Source organism: Platichthys flesus, chromosome 12 (genome assembly GCF_949316205.1).
Source record: "Platichthys flesus chromosome 12, fPlaFle2.1, whole genome shotgun sequence".
Classification (NCBI taxonomy): domain Eukaryota; kingdom Metazoa; phylum Chordata; class Actinopteri; order Pleuronectiformes; family Pleuronectidae; genus Platichthys; species Platichthys flesus.
In genome coordinates, this window is record NC_084956.1 from 13,416,433 (window position 1) to 13,436,062 (window position 19,630).

Here is a 19,630-nt window from a genome sequence, read left to right on the forward strand (position 1 = left end):
CACCGCACTTCAAACACAGGCACTTTGTGAAAATGGCGAATCTGCCACCGGCTCTGAAACATCTGGAAAAAGGTAAACAAATCGCCAGATAAACTGGAACACTGGTTCGTGTCATTTTGTGAGAGGCCGCTGAAGAGTTGGAGTGTGTGCGTGCGGAGTGAAAAATGGCGATATGTGTGATGGAAGAAAGTGTTAAAAACAGGAATTGGTTTGTTACGTGTGTATGAGTCAGTGTAGTAATTTATGTCCAGTGAATGTGTTTCAGTCTTCTTAATTATTATTTATGTATCTGTCATTTCATGTTTGTATTTATTTTTGAGTAAAAGGTTAACGGAAAGCACTGTAACCAGTAAGTGAAATCGAATGGAGAATTCAGATGAATGATGTGTGAAGATTTATAAGTTGTGATATATTATATCAAATCTGAGTTGGTTTTGAGCAAGACTTGTAACTAGTCTCCCTTCTTAAAATCCACAGATCCACAGATTGATGTATCTATTGGTTACACAGTGCTCCCTAGCCTGTGTAACCCTTGCTGCTGGTCCAGATTCCCCTAGATCTGGTGCCGTTAACAATTTGGGGCCCCGCCTGGGATGATCTAGCGACAACGCCTGGTGAAGTGAGTGCCAGGACAGCGTGAACCTGTGTCCAGTGCTTCAGGGAAGGCTGCAGTTAAGTGCGTCATCCAGAGAGCAGAGGCCACCTGTGTACCGTCATCATGGCCACTGTCACTACCCGGCGGAAGCCGGGGTAGAAGTTTAGTGACGGAGAGTTGTAAGTTACATCGATACAACTATCAGAGTTGATGAGCTGAGTGAACCATAACTGTATGACCTGATAGTTGATTACATGAGAGCTGAAGAATTGACCGCCCTGGAAGATGAAGACATGGCCAAACTCCTTTCCTTCAACCACATGTTGAGTGACCTGCTGGCCACGGACCCCGGCGTGGGTGAAGTTGAGATCGGAGATTCAACAAGCCACCAGCAGGGGAGCTCCACCCCCTTTATCCTGACCACAACCATCAAGACAGTTATCCATCTCCTACGACCACAGACCGTTCCACACATCCACCACACATGAATAGGGACATTCACCCAGATGCATCGCCCACGAGAAGAGACACTGGTCTGCCAGCTGAGAACCTCATCACTTCAATGGCGGCCAAGTCACTCTCCACCGTTGGTGGTGCTGCTCTTCCTGGGAGAGTGAGTCTATCCCCTAGTATGGGAGATCGGGTACTAAGGTTAAATGATGTTGCAGCTCTGTTTCCTCACAGAGAGTTTAAGTTGTATGGTGGACACATTTCTGATGTTGGTTCTGACATGCCCTATAGTAACCTTTGTTAACAAGTGGATGAAGGTTTTACAGAGTCAGAGGTAATCCGCACGGTGATTAAGATCATAAAACCTTGGTCATTCAGATTGATTTAATTGTTGATGAGCTAAAGCGGTTTCTCCGCGCTCACATCAGGGACAAAAACAGAACGGAGCTCTTCCAAGAGTTAAGTAATACGAAACAGCAAGACAGGGAGAGTCCACAGCAGTTTTTGTACAAAATTATGTGTTTAAAGCAGCGTGTTCTATTTGAGTCACAACAGCCTGGTGCAGAGTTTATCTATGACAAAAGGTTGGTTCAAGGTACCTTTCTGCACACCCTAAAGCAAGGTTAAATGAGAAAAAACAGCCATGTTCGATATGACCTAAAACCCTTTCTTGTGAACCTACAGTGACGACTTCCTCTCTGATCAAATCACTAAGTCTACAAGTGAAGAGGCAGAAAGACTAAAGCGCCTGGGCACAGTAGCAAAACCTCGACTAGTGACTGTAAGTACAGCTCAGCTTGAAAGTAGTGACTCAGACAGAAGAGCGAAAGTTGACAAAGGGTTACAGGCTAACCGTGCTGCTATTAGAGAACTGACTGCACAAGTGTCCTCACTGACAAAACATTTCACCAAAGACGCAATTTCCCGACATCTGTGTGCAATCTCTTTTAAAGTTCAGGTCTGGCATGGAGCTAAAATCTGTAAACAGGTTATCAGAAGTGGACTACTGCACAGAGCCATATCTAATCAGCCGGATAAAAGTCCTCAGACCTCTGACATGTGGCTCCCTGAATGTACCACATCCTCTTCTGTCAGCTCTTCCTCCAATCACAGCAGAGGAGGCCGGACCTTCCCTGAAAACCTTTGCACTGAAAGTTTTTTTTTTTTTTTTTTTTTTTTTTATATTTAAAAAGGAATGAATCACAGAGGCCACATGACCCATGTGAAGCCCTGCATGAAAACGTCAAAGCTCAGAGCTGACACAGTCATTAGAGTCAGTCAAAGTCCTCAGTGACAGACATGGAACGACAGGACTGAACAGTGCGTAATGTCCTCAGTAGAAGTAGACTCTGATCTGGTTGTAATCGACCAGGCCAAGCTAGACCAGGCCGCTCTTGGAGGACGGAGCTTGATAGCGAGTGAATAGAGGTATGCTGGGGTCTTTCTTGCGCGTCTCCAGCCACTTCTTGTTGTCGTCGATCATCCCCTGCAGCCTCTGACCATCGATCTCTGCTGACTTCTGCATGGACCGCAGGCTGGGACTGTGTTCACAAACAGGAGTTTAAGCTGAGTAGGCTGAGCTGGTCCTCATGGTTCTGGACGCAACTGGGTCCACAGCTGCTCCAGGAAAAATCTGGCTCAACCGGCTGTTGAAGAGATCCTCAGAGGCCTTCGGCTAGGGAGCTGTGGCCCAGGGTGTGCATGTGGGACGCGACTGGATCATAGGTTGGAGTGGGAGCTGGCACGGAGAGAGGCTGCGACAGGCAAAGTCAGTTTCTCTTTGTCCTCCTTCACTCTCCTGCTCTTGTCTCTGGCTTTGTTCCTCTCCCCTCTCAGCCTCTCCTTTTCCTTGATTGCCTCACTCCGCTCCTCCCTGACTCTCTGGATGAGTTCTCGGGCTTGATGTTTCTCCTCTCTCATCCTCTCCATCTCGTCCTGGTTCAGCCGGGGTAAGGCCTCTATCTCTGTCTCCACCTCCTCTCCTTCGTCTATGAGCATCTTCCTCCTTCTCTTCAGATCTACTACCTTGATCTGCAGCATGCTCTCCTGGCTCTTCAGCTCTTTGACTTTAAGCTCAAACTGATCTGCCAGATTCTGCATTTCAGACTCCTTGCGTGAGTGTGTGAGCTGTGTCTTTTGTATCTGAGTGTTGAGCTGAAGCCTCGGTTTCTCCAGCTGGACAGCGTGGGAGGCCTGGAGGTGCCCTCTGTCATCCTGCAGAGTGGCCAACAAGCGCTCTCTCTGTATGGTCTCCTCATCCAGGTATTTCTCTCTGAAGTTGTTCATTTCTCTCTTGTGGTCACCTCTCAGCTTCTCCATTTTCCTCTTGTGATCCCGCTGCTCTTCCTCCCGCACTTCCTGGAGCAGGCCAGTGAGATCTCGTTGGTAGTCTGTCAGGTGCTGCTCAGATCGTGTTCTCCTCCTCTACCTCCTGATCAGCCTTCCTCCTCTCCCCCTCCTTCTCTTTTTGTTCTTTAAGACTCTCCTCTGACTCACTCTCCTTATCATCATCTTCCTCTCTCTCTTTATTTTCTCTGTCTTTCCTGATTCTCAAGCTTGGCTCTTCATCCAGTGGTTTGTCAAGGGTTTTTAATGCGGTTTCAGCATTTCCAGGTTTGGTGTTGGAAGTGCGGATTGTCCGACCTCTTGCGGTTCCAGGCCTCTGGAGCCTCAGAGAGGCTTTGGGACTTAGCTCCACTCCACTTCGCTCTGAGTCTGAGGGGCTGGAGAAGGAGCTAGAAGGGCTGGACTGTTGGAGGACGAGTCGGTCAACTTTATGGGCTAAAGAGCTTCCTCCATCTTTAGCCAGTATAAACCTGTTGGCAGCGTCTGAAACCTTCTTCTCCTTTGCCCAAATGCCTCCTGTAGCTGCAGTGAGCTGGGTGCGCCCAAGCTCCTGGGCCACCAGGAGGCAGTAGTGCTCATCGCAGGGGTGGTCCCAGGTGGATTCGCCTGAGGAGAAGTTGAAATAGTAGATTTCCCCTGTCACGTCCCGTCAAGGCGTCCACTCAGGACGCAATGGTGCAACGACGCCTTCCCTGGCCAGCCACAGGAGCTCCCGCTCACTGCCAGGATCAAGGCCAATCTCTCTTGCGTACTCTTGAATATCTTGTTCAGAAGGTATATAATTCTCATCGTATTCCTCTTCAAGGATCAGCTGGCCCCCCATGCGGGCTGTTGCACTCATGGTTACTTGCAGACGTCTGTCGATGAGACTCTCGTTGGTGGCTGTTCACCTTTCTGTCCTCACTTGGTCATAAGGCTCAGGTTGGCCTTGTTCTATTCTACAGGATTAAGCTGGAGTTGTGGTTTGTGTCTTTGAATCCAGCTCTATGTAGAAGGCTCCTTTTATTGACGCATAAAATGAAGGTCTGGGAGCTGTGCTCTATCAACAACAGGGAGATAAACTCTGTGTCATTGCTTACGGGTCCAGGACCCTCTGTTAGGAATTCAATATTTTAGCTGTTGTGTGGGTCTGACTTAGCCTGACGTTGTCAGACTCACAATTCTAGTCAGAATGTGAGTCTGAGACCGCTCCATTGGGCTGTGATTATGGGGCGTGTTTCGACTGACCAGGAAATAAAATTCCTCTACGCTCAATTGGATAGACCTACATCCAATCAGAGCAACGTAGTATGTGACGTATGTTAAGCAACACATTGTGAGTTATTTACTAACGCCGGGTTCACACCGGACGCTGAAGCGATGCCGAAGCGACGCTTCAGCGCAGCGTCAAGCCTTAAATAACAGCTGGCTCCCATCCACTCCCATGTTAAAACTTTGTGCGGGTCACACCGGAGGCTGAAGCACCGCGCTGCGCCAATGCTGCCTCGCGCCTTGCAGCGATCGTTTCGGCGTCGAGTCTATTTTTTGCGCTTTACGCGAGTGTATCGCACCAGGAAACACACTGAAAAACGATCTTAACTATATTGGTGACATATTTTATATGATATAAATGATAAAATATGCATCCCATACTTTGAAGTCCCCTTCTGTTGTCCTGGAGTTTTAATTTGACCAATGACATTATTAAATGTCCCCCTCTGCCCATCCACTACAGCCAGACAAGCAGTGATACAGATAAAAATAGAGAGAGGGGGGGGCTACGTATTCTCCACATAGGCTTGAGTGGAGAATACGTAATTTACCCTCCGACACCCGACATTTAACCGAGCAAACAGCGAAGTTCTTCAACATGTTCAACAACGATTCAATTCAGTGACTAGAAATTGATTCAGTAACTTTACTGGACAGTGCAGGCAAAGTTTCCGAGATCCGTGTTGTTTCAGGTTTAATTTAATTATGAATATTATAAACAAGCAAACAACAATTAATGGCAAATGTATTAACCTTTTATTTGAATCAAGTGCAACCATTTTCAATGTAAACATTACACAATAAAGTGCAACCACCTGCTACAGTATCAAAAATAAAGTGCAACCAACATTTCTTAAGTTTGAATTAACAGTAGGTTTACCTGCTACTTCTGCTGTTGTTTTCAACATAAAAAGAGTACAATAGTAATACCAAAAATAAAGGGCAACCAACATTCTTCAGGTTGAATTAACAGTGGGTTTACCTGCTATACTGTTGCAGAGGTTTTCAACATAAAAAGAGTACAATAATAAAGTGCAACCAACTTCTTTTCAGGTTAAATGAGCAGTGGATGAACCTGCTACTTATCCAATGTGCAGTTTCCAAGTATCTATACAAATCGATTATGTACCATTTCAATCGATTTTTAATCGATATATGTCGTCCAGAATGCTGATTTGCTGAGCACAGATCGATTCAGTTGGATCGCAGGAATATAAATCGATTAATCGATTTAGTGGATGAATCGTTACACCCCTAGTATTAAACCATTATTCCCTAAGATTCATTCACATCATATCTATTTCATGCAGCTGTCTGATAAGTTCTGGAGGTCGGACAGAGTGACTTTGTTGACATTGTTTTGTTTCGTTGGTTTAGTTTAGAGAATCCTAATGTTTACTGAACATCATATTCCTTTCTCCAATGGCCCAAATGGCATCAGTTATGTCAAGGCCTTTCATGAAGAGAACATTTTGCTTAGCAACTATCAGAGTAGTAGTAGCGTCACGGAGAGCGGCTTCTTGTCACTTCCTGGATTCCTTGACAAGAGGCGGTGGACTACAGCTTTGGACCAATAAGGGAGAACCAAATGGATTTGCGGTGACTCCCCTTCAATCTTTCATAACCAATCATATTAAATCTACTGTTATAATTATATCAAACCCCTTTTGTTCTGGGGCCATTATTGACTTCCTATTGCTAACTTATTTAGTCTAGGCTGTGGTAATTGTCCATGGCCATTTTGTTCAACTTTGATTACCTCTCAATAAACTCTTGAATTGGATCAGTCCGGCTCTTCTCATATTCAGGATAAACCAACACGCTTAACAATTTGGTGACCCCGACGTGATCCTGAGAGAAGTTTTGATGGACGTGATCCTGAGGAGGAATCTTTTGACCAGAATGACCGCAGACCTCGAGGTCTAGGCTGCTCCGATCGATTCTCCGCATTCTCATAGGAGCTCCATTCAAAAGGTAGGCAGAAGCCTGTTATGACAAATTCTGTATTAGTAGATAGTCATTGTTATAGATATGAGAGTGCGGAGAGGAGATTGGAGGTAAGATATAAATAAGGTTCTGTATTTTTTGAGAGGCAATGAAATGAGATAAAGAAATGAAATGTGATAAAGAAAAGAAATGAAACGTGATAATGAAATGAGATGGAGGAGCCAGAAAATTGAAGGTTGTTCAGCTTGGCGCAAAAGATTTAAAAATTGACGATTCAAACAATTGTTTGCAAATACAACCAACTGCAAACTGAATTAGTCAGGGGGGTTTGGAGAAAGCAGTTTTTTCTTGCAGCTGCGAAGTGAGGGACCGAACTGCCAAATACCCTGTGCTGTTCCGACGGGGACAGGTGCTTAACGGGCCAGATATCCTGTTGATTCAATCCTGAAGCAATGATAATAAGGGTCTGCGAAAATATTGTGTGCTGGGAAGTTGGTGCTGTTATGACGAGACCAGACGTTTAACTGCAACCAGTTACAAAGCTTTAGATCGGCCCTTGAATTTGGAATATAACGGCTGTGAAAATATTGCAGTTCTGAACGTGGCATCAGATTTGACGGAACTGAAGCTAAACTACCCAGAGCGCAACTTTGAATCAAGCCTAAGATTAGTAAACGGGACTCGTGTAATAATATGATAACTCTGCACCAGGCACCAGGGCTGACGAGACTGGAGCTTCACTGACAGACTTTACCGTTATTCCGAGTCGAGCCGGAAAAAAATTATAAGACGCCAAGTTCCTGTTAATATTATTGTGAGCTCACCTGAATTGTACTAATTTAAGCTTCTCTGGAAAACCTATGGTGATTCAGCACTGAGGCTGATCACCGTAGGAAGGCTCCGTCTGTTTGCTGTTTTTTTTTGTATCCTTGGGGCTGCTGTTGCTGCAGTCGCCATGGTAATGCTTCCATATTTACATAATATATAATATAATATAAAATAACAAGGGCCTTTTCATAGCTGCCTTAAATACATACATATATGCAATGTCCTTTTTGGCTTATGTGGTTTATCATTCATGAAACAAAGACCTGAGAGGATTGATTCTGGCTTAATTTTGTAAAAGTTATTGTGTTGTGTCTTTCACGTTAAGAAATCAGAGCTTATTTGAGATTACTGAAAATGTAAAAGCAGGGGAATACTGCAAATGAAAACCGGTTTAAATCGTTGCAAAGACTATTAGCTCTGTGTAAAATACATTGATCATAGATTTAGTTTTCAAGGCTATTTTTGTGACCTAAACACGCATTTGTTGCTTGAATCGGGCCCAAATTATAAGTCACAGAGACTTTCATATTCTGTTTGCCCCAAAGGTGAACAAAAAAGTTAGTTTTATTTTTTTTCCCTCCTCTCTCTGGAGATGTTTTTTGGTCAAATATAAGGTTATGGAGGTCGGAATGTAGGGATTTTACTAAGATTAAAAATGTTTGCTTTGTGTGAATGAACTAGTTTGAATAAAAGACTGTGGGTGTTGGAAAGGAGAGTGAAGGAGAGGAAAAAGTTTCAAGGTCAGCTGGCGGACTGAGACACAGACAAAACTGACTGAGACAGAAAACTGACTGACAGGAAAACAACTTTTTCCTAGAAAAAATAGGAAACTATACTAGAGGCATTAAAAGCCTGCCATCTGATGTATGTGGTATGTATAGATGTTTTGTTTGTGTTTGTTTGTATTTTTTTGCTTCATTCAGAAGTAAAAAAAATTCCCAAAGTAATTGTCAAAATTACACTTTTTGGTAACAATTTGTGGTTTCAGATTTTTCAAATATCCAATCCATTAGATGAAAGGAGAAAAGGTTTAGGCCTCCAAATTTCTACATGAAATCAGATCATTTAATATCTTATTTTATTTTACCTAACACTGCAGGGATAATAGAAGACACCAGGTTAATACTTCACAACTTATTAATTCTATTCATAATCTAACTTCAAGGATGAGTCAATAACCGAGCTTTACAAAATCACAATGTGTCCTTTAAAAGTCCATCTCTAAGTACAGTTAATGTGCAATTTTTTTTAGATGTTTCTTTCTTTTTTTTGTTATTTTCGAGCCATTTACACTCTTACAAAAGTGTTATCCTCAACTGTGGCTTTGTGACAATGAAGATGATAATTGTTTTTCTTTAAGAATGGAGAACTTCATTCTCTGATGAAATGAGCCAAGTGAAGCTAGACAAAGCTGGTCTTGCTTTTTTCTGCTCGAGTTTGATGATAAGGGAAAATCTGTTATTTTTTATTTTTATTTCACAACAATTTATGTTGAAACAATCATCGATTATGTCTGTGAGCATAATCTAACAACTGTTCATATCACCTGAAGGAAAGGGATAATTGATTCAAAAGAGGGATTCATGTTTGAGTCTTGTTTAAATGCTTTAATACTGACTTATTTTTTTAGAGCTGAAGTCATTCATGTGCTTGCTATGAACCAAATCAATCATATGAGGATGAGAAATTCAACCTAAACTTTAACTTAATTCTGTGCTGCCTGAAATTAGCAAAATAATTTTTTTGGGATCTTTGAATGAGTACTTTTGCCATTTTGTCCTCTAAACACCAACTGGTAGCTGATAAAGGTTATTACAATGGGAGTGAAATGGTTTGACATCATTTGATTCGCTTGTTTAATTGTTTAATTAATTAGGTTTTATTTTAATGATTTTTGTTTTGTTTTATTCTTGTTTTTGTTTAGAATTTTAAATAAAATTTAGATTTAAATTTTGATTCTGATTTTAACTTTTTACAGACAGAGATTCACACCCCTGACATACCACCACGACCAACATCGATCCACCAGAATACACACACATTCATTGACGTGTCACAGCGCTAGAAAAACATTGAGTGGCTGATAGGTAGAGGATCTGGTTTATTCTGAGTCTGTCCCTTCTGCTTGGAATACTGATGAGTGTGCTGTTCTGGAGGTATTGTTGTTAACAGGCTAAAGAAAAATAAATAATATCCTGTCAAAAAAAGTGTGGTTTATCCCAAAAGATGTCCGCCGCCCCTGTCCAGACCCCCACCACCCTGCTGCAGCTTCTCTCTCAGCTGGAAGACGCAGCCTGCGATGACGAACGTCAAATCCAGAGTCTACGAGAGATAAGTATCGACCTTCAGTCACTTGCTGATATTGCTCTCGAACAATTGGACCAGTGCAGAGCTTCTTTCGCAGCGAACGAGGAGAGTAGAGACCAATTGAGACGGGATGTGATGAACGGCGAGCGCCAGCCCAACCAAACTCAGGAAGCAGCAGAAAGCCACAGGAGACAGAGCATGGAGCTGCAATGCAGCCTCAGTGAGGTCAGCAAAGAGCCTGGATGTTACCTGGATGTTTCCGAAAACAGGTGGGTGGTGAATGCGGTCCTGTTTCAGAAAAAGGAGGGAACCAGGAATGTACTGACGTACCACAGTTCCAGGCACATTGGCATTCCAGTTATCACCCCTGAAAGCATCAAAGCTGCTCAGAAGGAAGATGATCCCATCTGTGAGGTGATAAACCTGAAAAGAAGGATGAAATCCTAACGACAAAGACAAGTGACAAATGTGTAGAGAGACACGCAGGAAAAATTATACAGGCAGATAGGGCAAAGGAAACAGTTGGTTCTCCCCAATAAGCTTAAATCTAATGTACTAAAACATCTTCATGATGATATGGAACATGTTGGAGCAGCTAAAGTCCTCCACTTGGTGAGGGAGACATTTTATTGGGGTTTTATGCAGCGTGAAATCAAAGATTACGTCATTCGCCAGTAGGGGTGCAACGATTAGTCAACGTCGTCGACAAACTTCGATGACAAAAATAGTCGCCGACGGATGAGTCGTTGGTTACGTCATAGCGCGTGTTTTTCATGCCGTGCAGATTAACTAAACGTTGTTTTACCGGAGGAGCTGATGGAAATAGCTGAGGAGTGAGCCATCTCGCTTCCTTCCTATCTCTGAAAGTCGCGCATGTGCAGCAGTGACAAAACATTGGCCAATGACGGCGTCCGCTGCAACAGCATCGCGCACTAGGAAGTCAATAGTTCGGGAGAACTTCACCCTCAACATGGCCTGAAAAAAACGACCTGCATTATGTGTGGGGCGGACCCGCTGTAGACTGGTCCGCTCGTCGGACCCGCGCATTTGAGGAGGAGGAGGTTTGACATCGTAACGTAAACGATGCGGACTCACCTCTGTAAGATAGCCTGTTAGCTAGCTTGCTACATACACGTATATACCTGTGCGCAGGATTCTAGAAACCATTACAAAAATATGGTTTAAACATTTTTTTAACGAGTTTAAAAGCGTAATGTTATCCTGTTGCCTTACAAATGTCTTTTGAATTACAATTATTTAATTCAAAGAAGACTGTACTTTCCCTGTCCTTTTTATTAACAAGAAAAATGGATACTTGAAATTTAATATACTTTTAGTATCTGCACTTTGCCTGTTCTTGGTTCACAGAAAAAGGTAAACTTAAATTAGATTTTTTTTTGTGCTATTATTACTTTGCCTGTCCTTGGTTTTAAATTGACAAAAACTATATTTTTCTTTGCTTTTGTGTCAACAGTAAACTAATATGCAGCAAAGTTTATTAAAATACATTTTTTTTGCATGAAGTATCGATTTTGATTGTTTTTTATTTTCAGGCATCACATGCCTCTAACAACCTTAAGGTAAATATAAAAACTGTTGGCTAAGTAAGAGCAAATGAGAATTTGTGTCATTCATAATCCGATTAGTCGATTAATCGTTTCAATAATCGATGACTAATCGACTATTAGAATAGTCGTTAGTTGCAGCCCTATTCGCCAGTGCCAGTGTATTAAACAGAAGGAGCCAGGCATTCCAGAGAGAGCACCTATGGGTTCAATCACATCCAGTGCCGCCTTTGAGCGTATCTCTATTGACTATCTCCATCTTGAAAAGAGTAAAAGTGGTTATGAGTACATTTTAGTCATTGTAGATCATTTACTCGCTTTGCACAAGCCTACCCAGCCAAGAACAAGTCAGGCAGGACAGCAGCTGAGAAAATCTTCTTTGACTTTATCCCACGCTTCGGGTATCCTGAAAAGTTGCATCATGATCAAGGCAGGGAGTTTGAGAATGATCTTTTCCAGAGACTACAACTAGCAGGCATATCTCATTCTCGAACTACGCCTTATCATCCACAGGGGAATCCTGTCGAGCGTTTAAATAGGACACTACTACAGATGCTTCGCACTCTGCAGGAAGAGAAAAAGTCTGAGTGGAAAGACCATATACCTCATATAGTCCATGCGTATAACTGTACCAGACACGAGGGAACGGGCTATTCGCCATTTTTTCTATTGTATGGCAGAACACCACGCTTGCCTGTTGATTTGCTCTTTGATTTAAAACCTAGAGGTTTGGAGCTTACAGGACACAGACACATCATATCTAACATCATTTCTGCCTGTTGAGCGGATTGCTGGTAGATGTGTGGTTAACACATCCACTGTGCATTTAACCAGCACAATTGAAAAAGTGACTGTAATCATGCCACTCTGTACAGTGGTTGAGGTTAAGGATTGTGTTTTGGATAATAATAAAATGCTGAAATAGTGTGCATTGTTTCAATTTTTTTTCATAGCATTGATTTTGCTCATGGTATACAATGTTATTAATTATAGCACACTTACTTACTTAAGATCAACTTATTTGAAGCCTGGTGTACTTACTCCATATAGTTTAGAAAAAGGTGTTATCTGCTCTGAGGGAAACTATCCTGATTTGCATTTGTAAAGCAAGGGGCATTGGCATTTGCATGTAAAAGCCTCCCCTAGGCTTAGAAGACACTGGTAACAGAAATTTCTCGAAGAATTTCCTTCGACATTTACTGGTACAAATTCTTCTTTTCATGCAGTGGTCACAGCTCAGAGCAGTCATTATTATTTTATTATTTAAAATGGAATGAATCACAGAGGCCACATGACTCATGTGAAGCCCTGCATGTAAACATCACAGCTCAGAGCCGACACGGTCATTAAAGTCAGTCAAAGTCCTCAGTGACAGACATGGAACGACAGGACTGAACAGTGCGTAATGTCCTCAGTAGCGGTAGACTCTGATCTGGTTGATATCGTCCAGGCCCAGCTGGACCAGGCTGCTCTTGGAAGTCGGAGCTTGATACCGAGTGGAAAGAGGTATGCTGGGGTCTTTCTTGCGCGTCTCCAGCCACCTCTTGTTGCCGTCGATCATCCCCTGCAACCTCTGACTATCGATCTCTGCTGACTTCTGCATGGACCGCAGGCTGGGACTGTGTTCACTAACAGGAGTGTGAGCTGAGTAGGCTGAGCTGGTCCTCATGGTGCTGGACGCAACTGGGTCCACAGCTACTCCAGGAAAAATCTGGCTCCACCGGCTGTTGAAGAGATCGTCAGAGTCCTTCAGCCCGCTGCTGATAGGGGCATTGTAGATGGGTGAAGAGCTCCCAGTCGCCCAGTTCCAAGAAGGGTTCAAGGGCCTCAGGGGGGGAGGTGGGGCTAGGGAGCTGTGGCTCAGGGTGTGAATGTGGGACGCGACTGGATTATAGGTTGGAGTGGGAGCTGGCACGGAGAGAGGCTGCGACACAGGCAAAGTCAGTTTCTCCTTGTCCTCCTTCACTCTCCTGCTCTCGTCTCTGGCTTTGTCCCTCTCCCCTCTCAGCCTCTCCTTTTCCTTGATTGCCTCGCTCCGCTCCTCCCTGACTCTCTGGATGAGTTCTCTGGCTTGATGTTTCTCCTCTCTCATACTCTCCAGCTCGTCCTTTAGCTGGTCTCTCTCCTGGTTCAGCCGGGGTAAGGCCTCTATCTCTGTGTCCACCTCCTCTCGTTCGTCTATTAGCTTCTTCCTCCTTCTCTTCAGATCTACTGCCTTGATCTGCAGCATGCTCTCCTGGCTCTTTAGCTCTTTGACTTTCAGCTCCAACTGATCTGCCAGATCCTGCATTTCGGACTCCTTGCGTGAGTGTGTGAGCTGTGTCTTTTTTATCTCAGTGTTGAGCTGAAGCCTCAGTTTCTCCAGCTGGACAGCGTGGGAGGCCTGGAGGTGCCCTCTGTCGTCCTGCAGAGTGGACAGCAAGCGCTCTCTCTGTATGGTCTCCTCATCCAGGTATTTCTCTCTGATATTGTTCATTTCTCTCTTGTGGTCTTCCGTCAGCTTCTCCAGCTTCCTCTCGTGATCCCGCTGCTCTTCCTCTCGCACTTCCTGGAGCAGGCCAGTGAGATCTCGTTGGTAGGTGGTCAGGTGCTGTTCAGATCGTGTACTCATCAACAGCTCCTTGCCCATATCTGTCCTTTTGACCTCCTGTTTGAGAGAGTTCAGTTTCTCCTCTTGCTGTCCTTGGAGTCTCCTCCTCTCTGCTTCCAGCTCCTCTCCCTGCTCAGCCTTAAGGAGTTCAACATCCTGCCTCTTCTGGGCTTCCAGCCTGTCTCGCTCCGCTGCTCGCTCTTTCTCTAGAGTTTTTTGCAAAACTTTCAGGATGGCTTCGCTCTCCTCCGTGAGCTTGTGCTTTTGCGTCTCTCTCTCCCTCTGGATAGACTCTCTGGTTTCCTCCAGCATCCTGTCAGACTCCTCAGTGAGCCTGGCCTCCTCCTCTCTCCTCTTTAACAGGAGACTCTGCCGCAGAGCCCTCAGTATTTCCTCACTCTCCTCCTTCAGAATCCTCTCCTCCTCCTCCTCCTCCCTACGCAGCTCCTCCTGGATGAGACACATCCTCTTCTCTTTCTCCCCCATCAACTGTTTTTTCACCTCCTCTACCTCCTGATCAGCCTTCCTCCTCTCCCCCTCCTTCTCTTTTTGTTCTCTAAGACTCTCCTCCCACTCACTCTCCTTATCATCGTCTTCCTCTCTCTCTTTATTCTCTCTGTCTTTCCTGATTCTCAAGCTTCGCTCTTCATCCAGTGGTTTGTCAAAGGTTTTTAACGGGGTTTCAGCATTTCCAAGCTTGGTGTTGGAAGTGCGGATTGTCCGACCTCTAGCAGTTCCAGGCCTCTGGAGCCTCAGAGAGGCTTTGGGACTTAGCTCTACCTCACTTCGCTCTGAGTCGGAGGGGCTGCAGAAGGAGCTAGAAGGGCTGGACTGTTGGAGGACGAGTCGGTCAACTTTATGGGCTAAAGAGCTTCCTCCATCTTTAGCCAGCATAAACCTTTTGGCAGCTTCTGAAACCTTCTTCTTCTTCTTTGCCCCCATGCCTCCTATAGCTGCAGTGAGCTGGGTGCGTTCACGCTCCTGGGCCACCAGGAGGCGGTAGTGCTCATCGCAGGGGTGGTCCCAGGTGGATTGGCCTGAGGAGAAGTTGAAATAATAGATTTCCCCTGTCACGTCCTGACAAGGCTTCCACTCTGGAGGCAATGGTGTAACGACGCCTTCCCTGGCCAGCCACAGGAGCTCCGGCTCACTGCCAGGATCAAGGCCAATCTCTCTTGCGTACTCTTGAATCTCTTGTTCAGAAGGTGTATAATTCTCATCATATTCCTCTTCAAGGATCAGCTGGCCTCCCATGCGGGCTGTTGCACTCATGGTTACTTGCAGACGTCTGTCGATGGGACTCTCGTAGGTGGCCGTTCTGTCACCTCTCTGTCCTCTCTTGGTCATAAGGCTCAGCTTGGATTTGTTCTATTCTACAGGATCAAGCTGGAGTTGTGGGTGAATCCAGCTCTATGTAGAAGGTTCCTTTGATGAAGGCTCCTTTGATGATGCATCGCATGAAGGTCTGTGCTGTGCTCTATCAACAACAGGGAGAGAAACTCTGTGTCATTGCTTAAGAGTCCAGGACCCTCACGCCGGCTGAAAAGAACTATAACTTTCGCTCAGGGAAGCTCGAGTTCCTGGCACTGAAGTGGGCAATTTGATAAATTTGCCCACTTCCCTAAATTTAGAGATTATCTTTATTATGCCCCAACCTTCACTGTATATACGGATAATAACCCCCTTACCAGAGGTGTAAAAAGTACTGAAATATTGTACTCAAGTAAAAGTACCTTTACTTTGATGAAATTTTACTTAAGTACAAGTAAAAGTACCCATCTAAAAATCTACTCAAGTAAAAGAAAAAAGTAGTTACTTAGTTACTTCCAACAAATTGATGGGGGCCGCTCTTATACAGTGCAAAAAAGGGGTCATAAATCTAATCCAAAAACAGTTATTTTTAATTAAAGGAGAATCTTTACAAATATAAGTACAATGACATTAAACATGTCAAACATTAAACATTTAACATGTCAACACAACATTTAAGAACTTTTGGGAGGACATGTCAAGACATAAACCACATGACAGCTTAAATAAAAAGTTAAAATGTTGCTGTCCCACTGTATATTTAAACTTTTGGTTTAACTTTGGTCCACCTTTAGAGCACTAGTCTACAAACTTCTTGTTGAGTTTGAGCAGCAGCTGATTTTCAAGGTGAGTAGAGCTCATCCGGGCTCGCTTTGCAGTGAACAGCAGCAACGCTGAAGAGTCGCTCGCAGGCGGCAGAGGCAGGTAGGCCAGCGTAGAGTTTCAGGCAGTGTTGTGCATGAAAAAGTTCAAAAGAACACGTTCATTTTTATGAGAAAGTTGAACTCAACGCAACTTAATGACAAATAATGAATTTGAACGGTGAACACGTTCATATTATGTGTGGTCTAGCTAAAACGTTCCGGAATGTTTTCCTTCTCCTGAGGAATGCTTGCACCATGTCGTTGTTGTCTTTGTTGTGTTTATTTGAAAAGAAATGCAGTCTTACAGGGCAAAATACCATCTGTATGTTGCAGTTCCGTTTTTGTGGGAAATCATTTGGGGGGGGGGGGGGTACTTCCAATGTAGTGAAGTACAATACTTCAGTGAAAATCTACTTAAGTAAAATTACCCATTTCAAAAACTACTCAAAATTACTCAGTTACAGTAACGTGAGTAAATGTAATTCGTTACTTTACACCTCTGTCCCTTACTTACATCCTGAGCACCGCCAAGTTGAATGCTGTGGGACACCGCTGGGTGGGTGAGTTAGCCGACTTCCATTTCACCATTAGATATTGGCAAGGAAAGTCAAACGCAGATGCTGACACCCTGTCAAGATCCAGTGCTACTTCACGACCACCTTAACGAGTTCTTAGAGACAAAGCCCCCAGAGGTAATCTCTGCCATCTGGCAGGGGGGCAAAGCTGCCGAAGACGGTGTAGTTGGTTCTCCCCAATAAGCTTAAATCTAATGTACTAAAACATCTTCATGATGATATGGGACATGTTGGTGCAGCTAAAGTCCTCCACTTGGTGAGGGAGACATTTTATTGGGCTTTTATGCAGTGTGAAATCGAAGATTACGTCATTCGCCAGTAGGGGTGCAACGATTAGTCAACGTCGTCGACAAACTTCGATGACAAAAATAGTCGCCGACGGATGAGTCGTTGGTTACGTCATAGCGCGTGTTTTTCATGCCGTGCAGATTAACTAAACGTTGTTTTACCGGAGGAGCTGATGGAAATAGCTGAGGAGTGAGCCATCTCGCTTCCTTCCTATCTCTGAAAGTCGCGCATGTGCAGCAGTGACAAAACATTGGCCAATGGCGGCGTCCGCTGCAACAGCATCGCGCACTAGGAAGTCAATAGTTCGGGAGAACTTCACCCTCAACATGGCCTGAAAAAAACGACCTGCATTATGTGTGGGGCGGACCCGCTGTAGACTGGTCCGCTCTTCGGACCCGCGCATTTGAGGAGGAGGAGGTTTGACATCGTAACGTAAACGATGCGGACTCACCTCTGTAAGATAGCCTGTTAACTAGCTTGCTACATACACGTATATACCTGTGCGCAGGATTCTAGAAACCATTACAAAAAATATGGTTTAAACTTTTTTTTAACGAGTTTAAAAGCGTAACGTTATCCTGTTGCCTGACAAATGTCTTTTGAATTACAATTATTTAATCCAAAGAAGACTGTACTTTCCCTGTCCTTTTTATTAACAAGAAAAATGGATACTTGAAATTTAATATATATTTTTAGTATCTGCACTTTGCCTGTTCTTGGTTCACAGAAAAAGGTAAACTTAAATTAGATTTTTTTTTGTGCTATTATTACTTTGCCTGTCCTTGGTTTTAAATGGACAAAAACTATATTTTTCTTTGCTTTTGTGTCAACAGTAAACTAATATGCAGCAAAGTTTATTAAAATACATTTTTTTTGCATGAAGTATCGATTTTGATTGTTTTTTATTTTCAGGCATCACATGCCTCTAACAACCTTAAGGTAAATATAAAAACTGTTGGCTAAGTAAGAGCAATTGAGAATTTGTGTCATTCATAATCCGATTAGTCGATTAATCGTTTCAATAATCGATGACTATTCGACTATTAGAATAGTCGTTAGTTGCAGCCCTATTCGCCAGTGCCAGTGTATTAAACAGAAGGAGCCAGGCATTCCAGAGAGAGCACCTATGGGTTCAATCACATCCAGTGCCGCCTTTGAGCGTATCTCTATTGACTATCTCCATCTTGAAAAGAGTAAAAGTGGTTATGAGTACATTTTAGTCATTGTAGATCATTTACTCGCTTTGCACAAGCCTACCCAGCCAAGAACAAGTCAGGCAGGACAGCAGCTGAGAAAATCTTCTTTGACTTTATCCCACGCTTCGGGTATCCTGAAAAGTTGCATCATGATCAAGGCAGGGAGTTTGAGAATGATCTTTTCCAGAGACTACAACTAGCAGGCATATCTCATTCTCGAACTACGCCTTATCATCCACAGGGGAATCCTGTCGAGCGTTTAAATAGGACACTACTACAGATGCTTCGCACTCTGCAGGAAGAGAAAAAGTCTGAGTGGAAAGACCATATACCTCATATAGTCCATGCGTATAACTGTACCAGACACAAGGGAACGGGCTATTCGCCATTTTTTCTATTGTATGGCAGAACACCACGCTTGCCTGTTGATTTGCTCTTTGATTTAAAACCTAGAGGTTTGGAGCTTACAGGACACAGACACATCATATCCAACATCATTTCTGCCTGTTGAGCGGATTGCTGGTAGATGTGTGGTTAACACATCCACTGTGCATTTAACCAGCACAATTGAAAAAGTGACTGTAATCATGCCACTCTGTACAGTGGTTGAGGTTAAGGATTGTGTTTTGGATAATAATAAAATGCTGAAATAGTGTGCATTGTTTCAATTTTTTTTCATAGCATTGATTTTGCTCATGGTATACAATGTTATTAATTATAGCACACTTACTTACTTAAGATCAATTTATTTGAAGCCTGGTGTACTTACTCCATATAGTTTAGAAAAAGGTGTTATCTGCTCTGAGGGAAACTATCCTGATTTGCATTTGTAAAGCAAGGGGCATTGGCATTTGCATGTAAAAGCCTCCCCTAGGCTTAGAAGACACTGGTAACAGAAATTTCTCGAAGAATTTCCTTCGACATTTACTGGTACAAATTCTTCTTTTCATGCAGTGGTCACAGCTCAGAGCAGTCATTATTATTTTATTATTTAAAATGGAATGAATCACAGAGGCCACATGACTCATGTGAAGCCCTGCATGTAAACATCACAGCTCAGAGCCGACACGGTCATTAAAGTCAGTCAAAGTCCTCAGTGACAGACATGGAACGACAGGACTGAACAGTGCGTAATGTCCTCAGTAGCGGTAGACTCTGATCTGGTTGATATCGTCCAGGCCCAGCTGGACCAGGCTGCTCTTGGAAGTCGGAGCTTGATACCGAGTGGAAAGAGGTATGCTGGGGTCTTTCTTGCGCGTCTCCAGCCACCTCTTGTTGCCGTCGATCATCCCCTGCAACCTCTGACTATCGATCTCTGCTGACTTCTGCATGGACCGCAGGCTGGGACTGTGTTCACTAACAGGAGTGTGAGCTGAGTAGGCTGAGCTGGTCCTCATGGTGCTGGACGCAACTGGGTCCACAGCTACTCCAGGAAAAATCTGGCTCCACCGGCTGTTGAAGAGATCGTCAGAGTCCTTCAGCCCGCTGCTGATAGGGGCATTGTAGATGGGTGAAGAG

At 43.8% G+C, this 19,630-nt stretch overlaps 1 protein-coding gene across 1 annotated transcript; it reads right to left on the bottom strand.

Moving 5' to 3' along the window:
* Positions 1–12,700: 12,700 nt before the first annotated feature.
* On the bottom strand, positions 12,701–15,226 carry LOC133966569 (centrosomal protein of 164 kDa-like). The gene has a single exon (XM_062401545.1). The coding sequence runs from the start codon at positions 15,224–15,226 to the stop codon at positions 12,701–12,703; it is 2,526 nt and encodes an 841-aa protein (XP_062257529.1).
* Positions 15,227–19,630: the final 4,404 nt, after the last annotated feature.

What these genes read in the sequence shown, in the direction of transcription:
- LOC133966569 (XM_062401545.1), bottom strand. Translation starts at nt 15,226, where the DNA reads ATGACCAAGAGAGGACAGAGAGGTGACAGAACGGCCACCTACGAGAGT.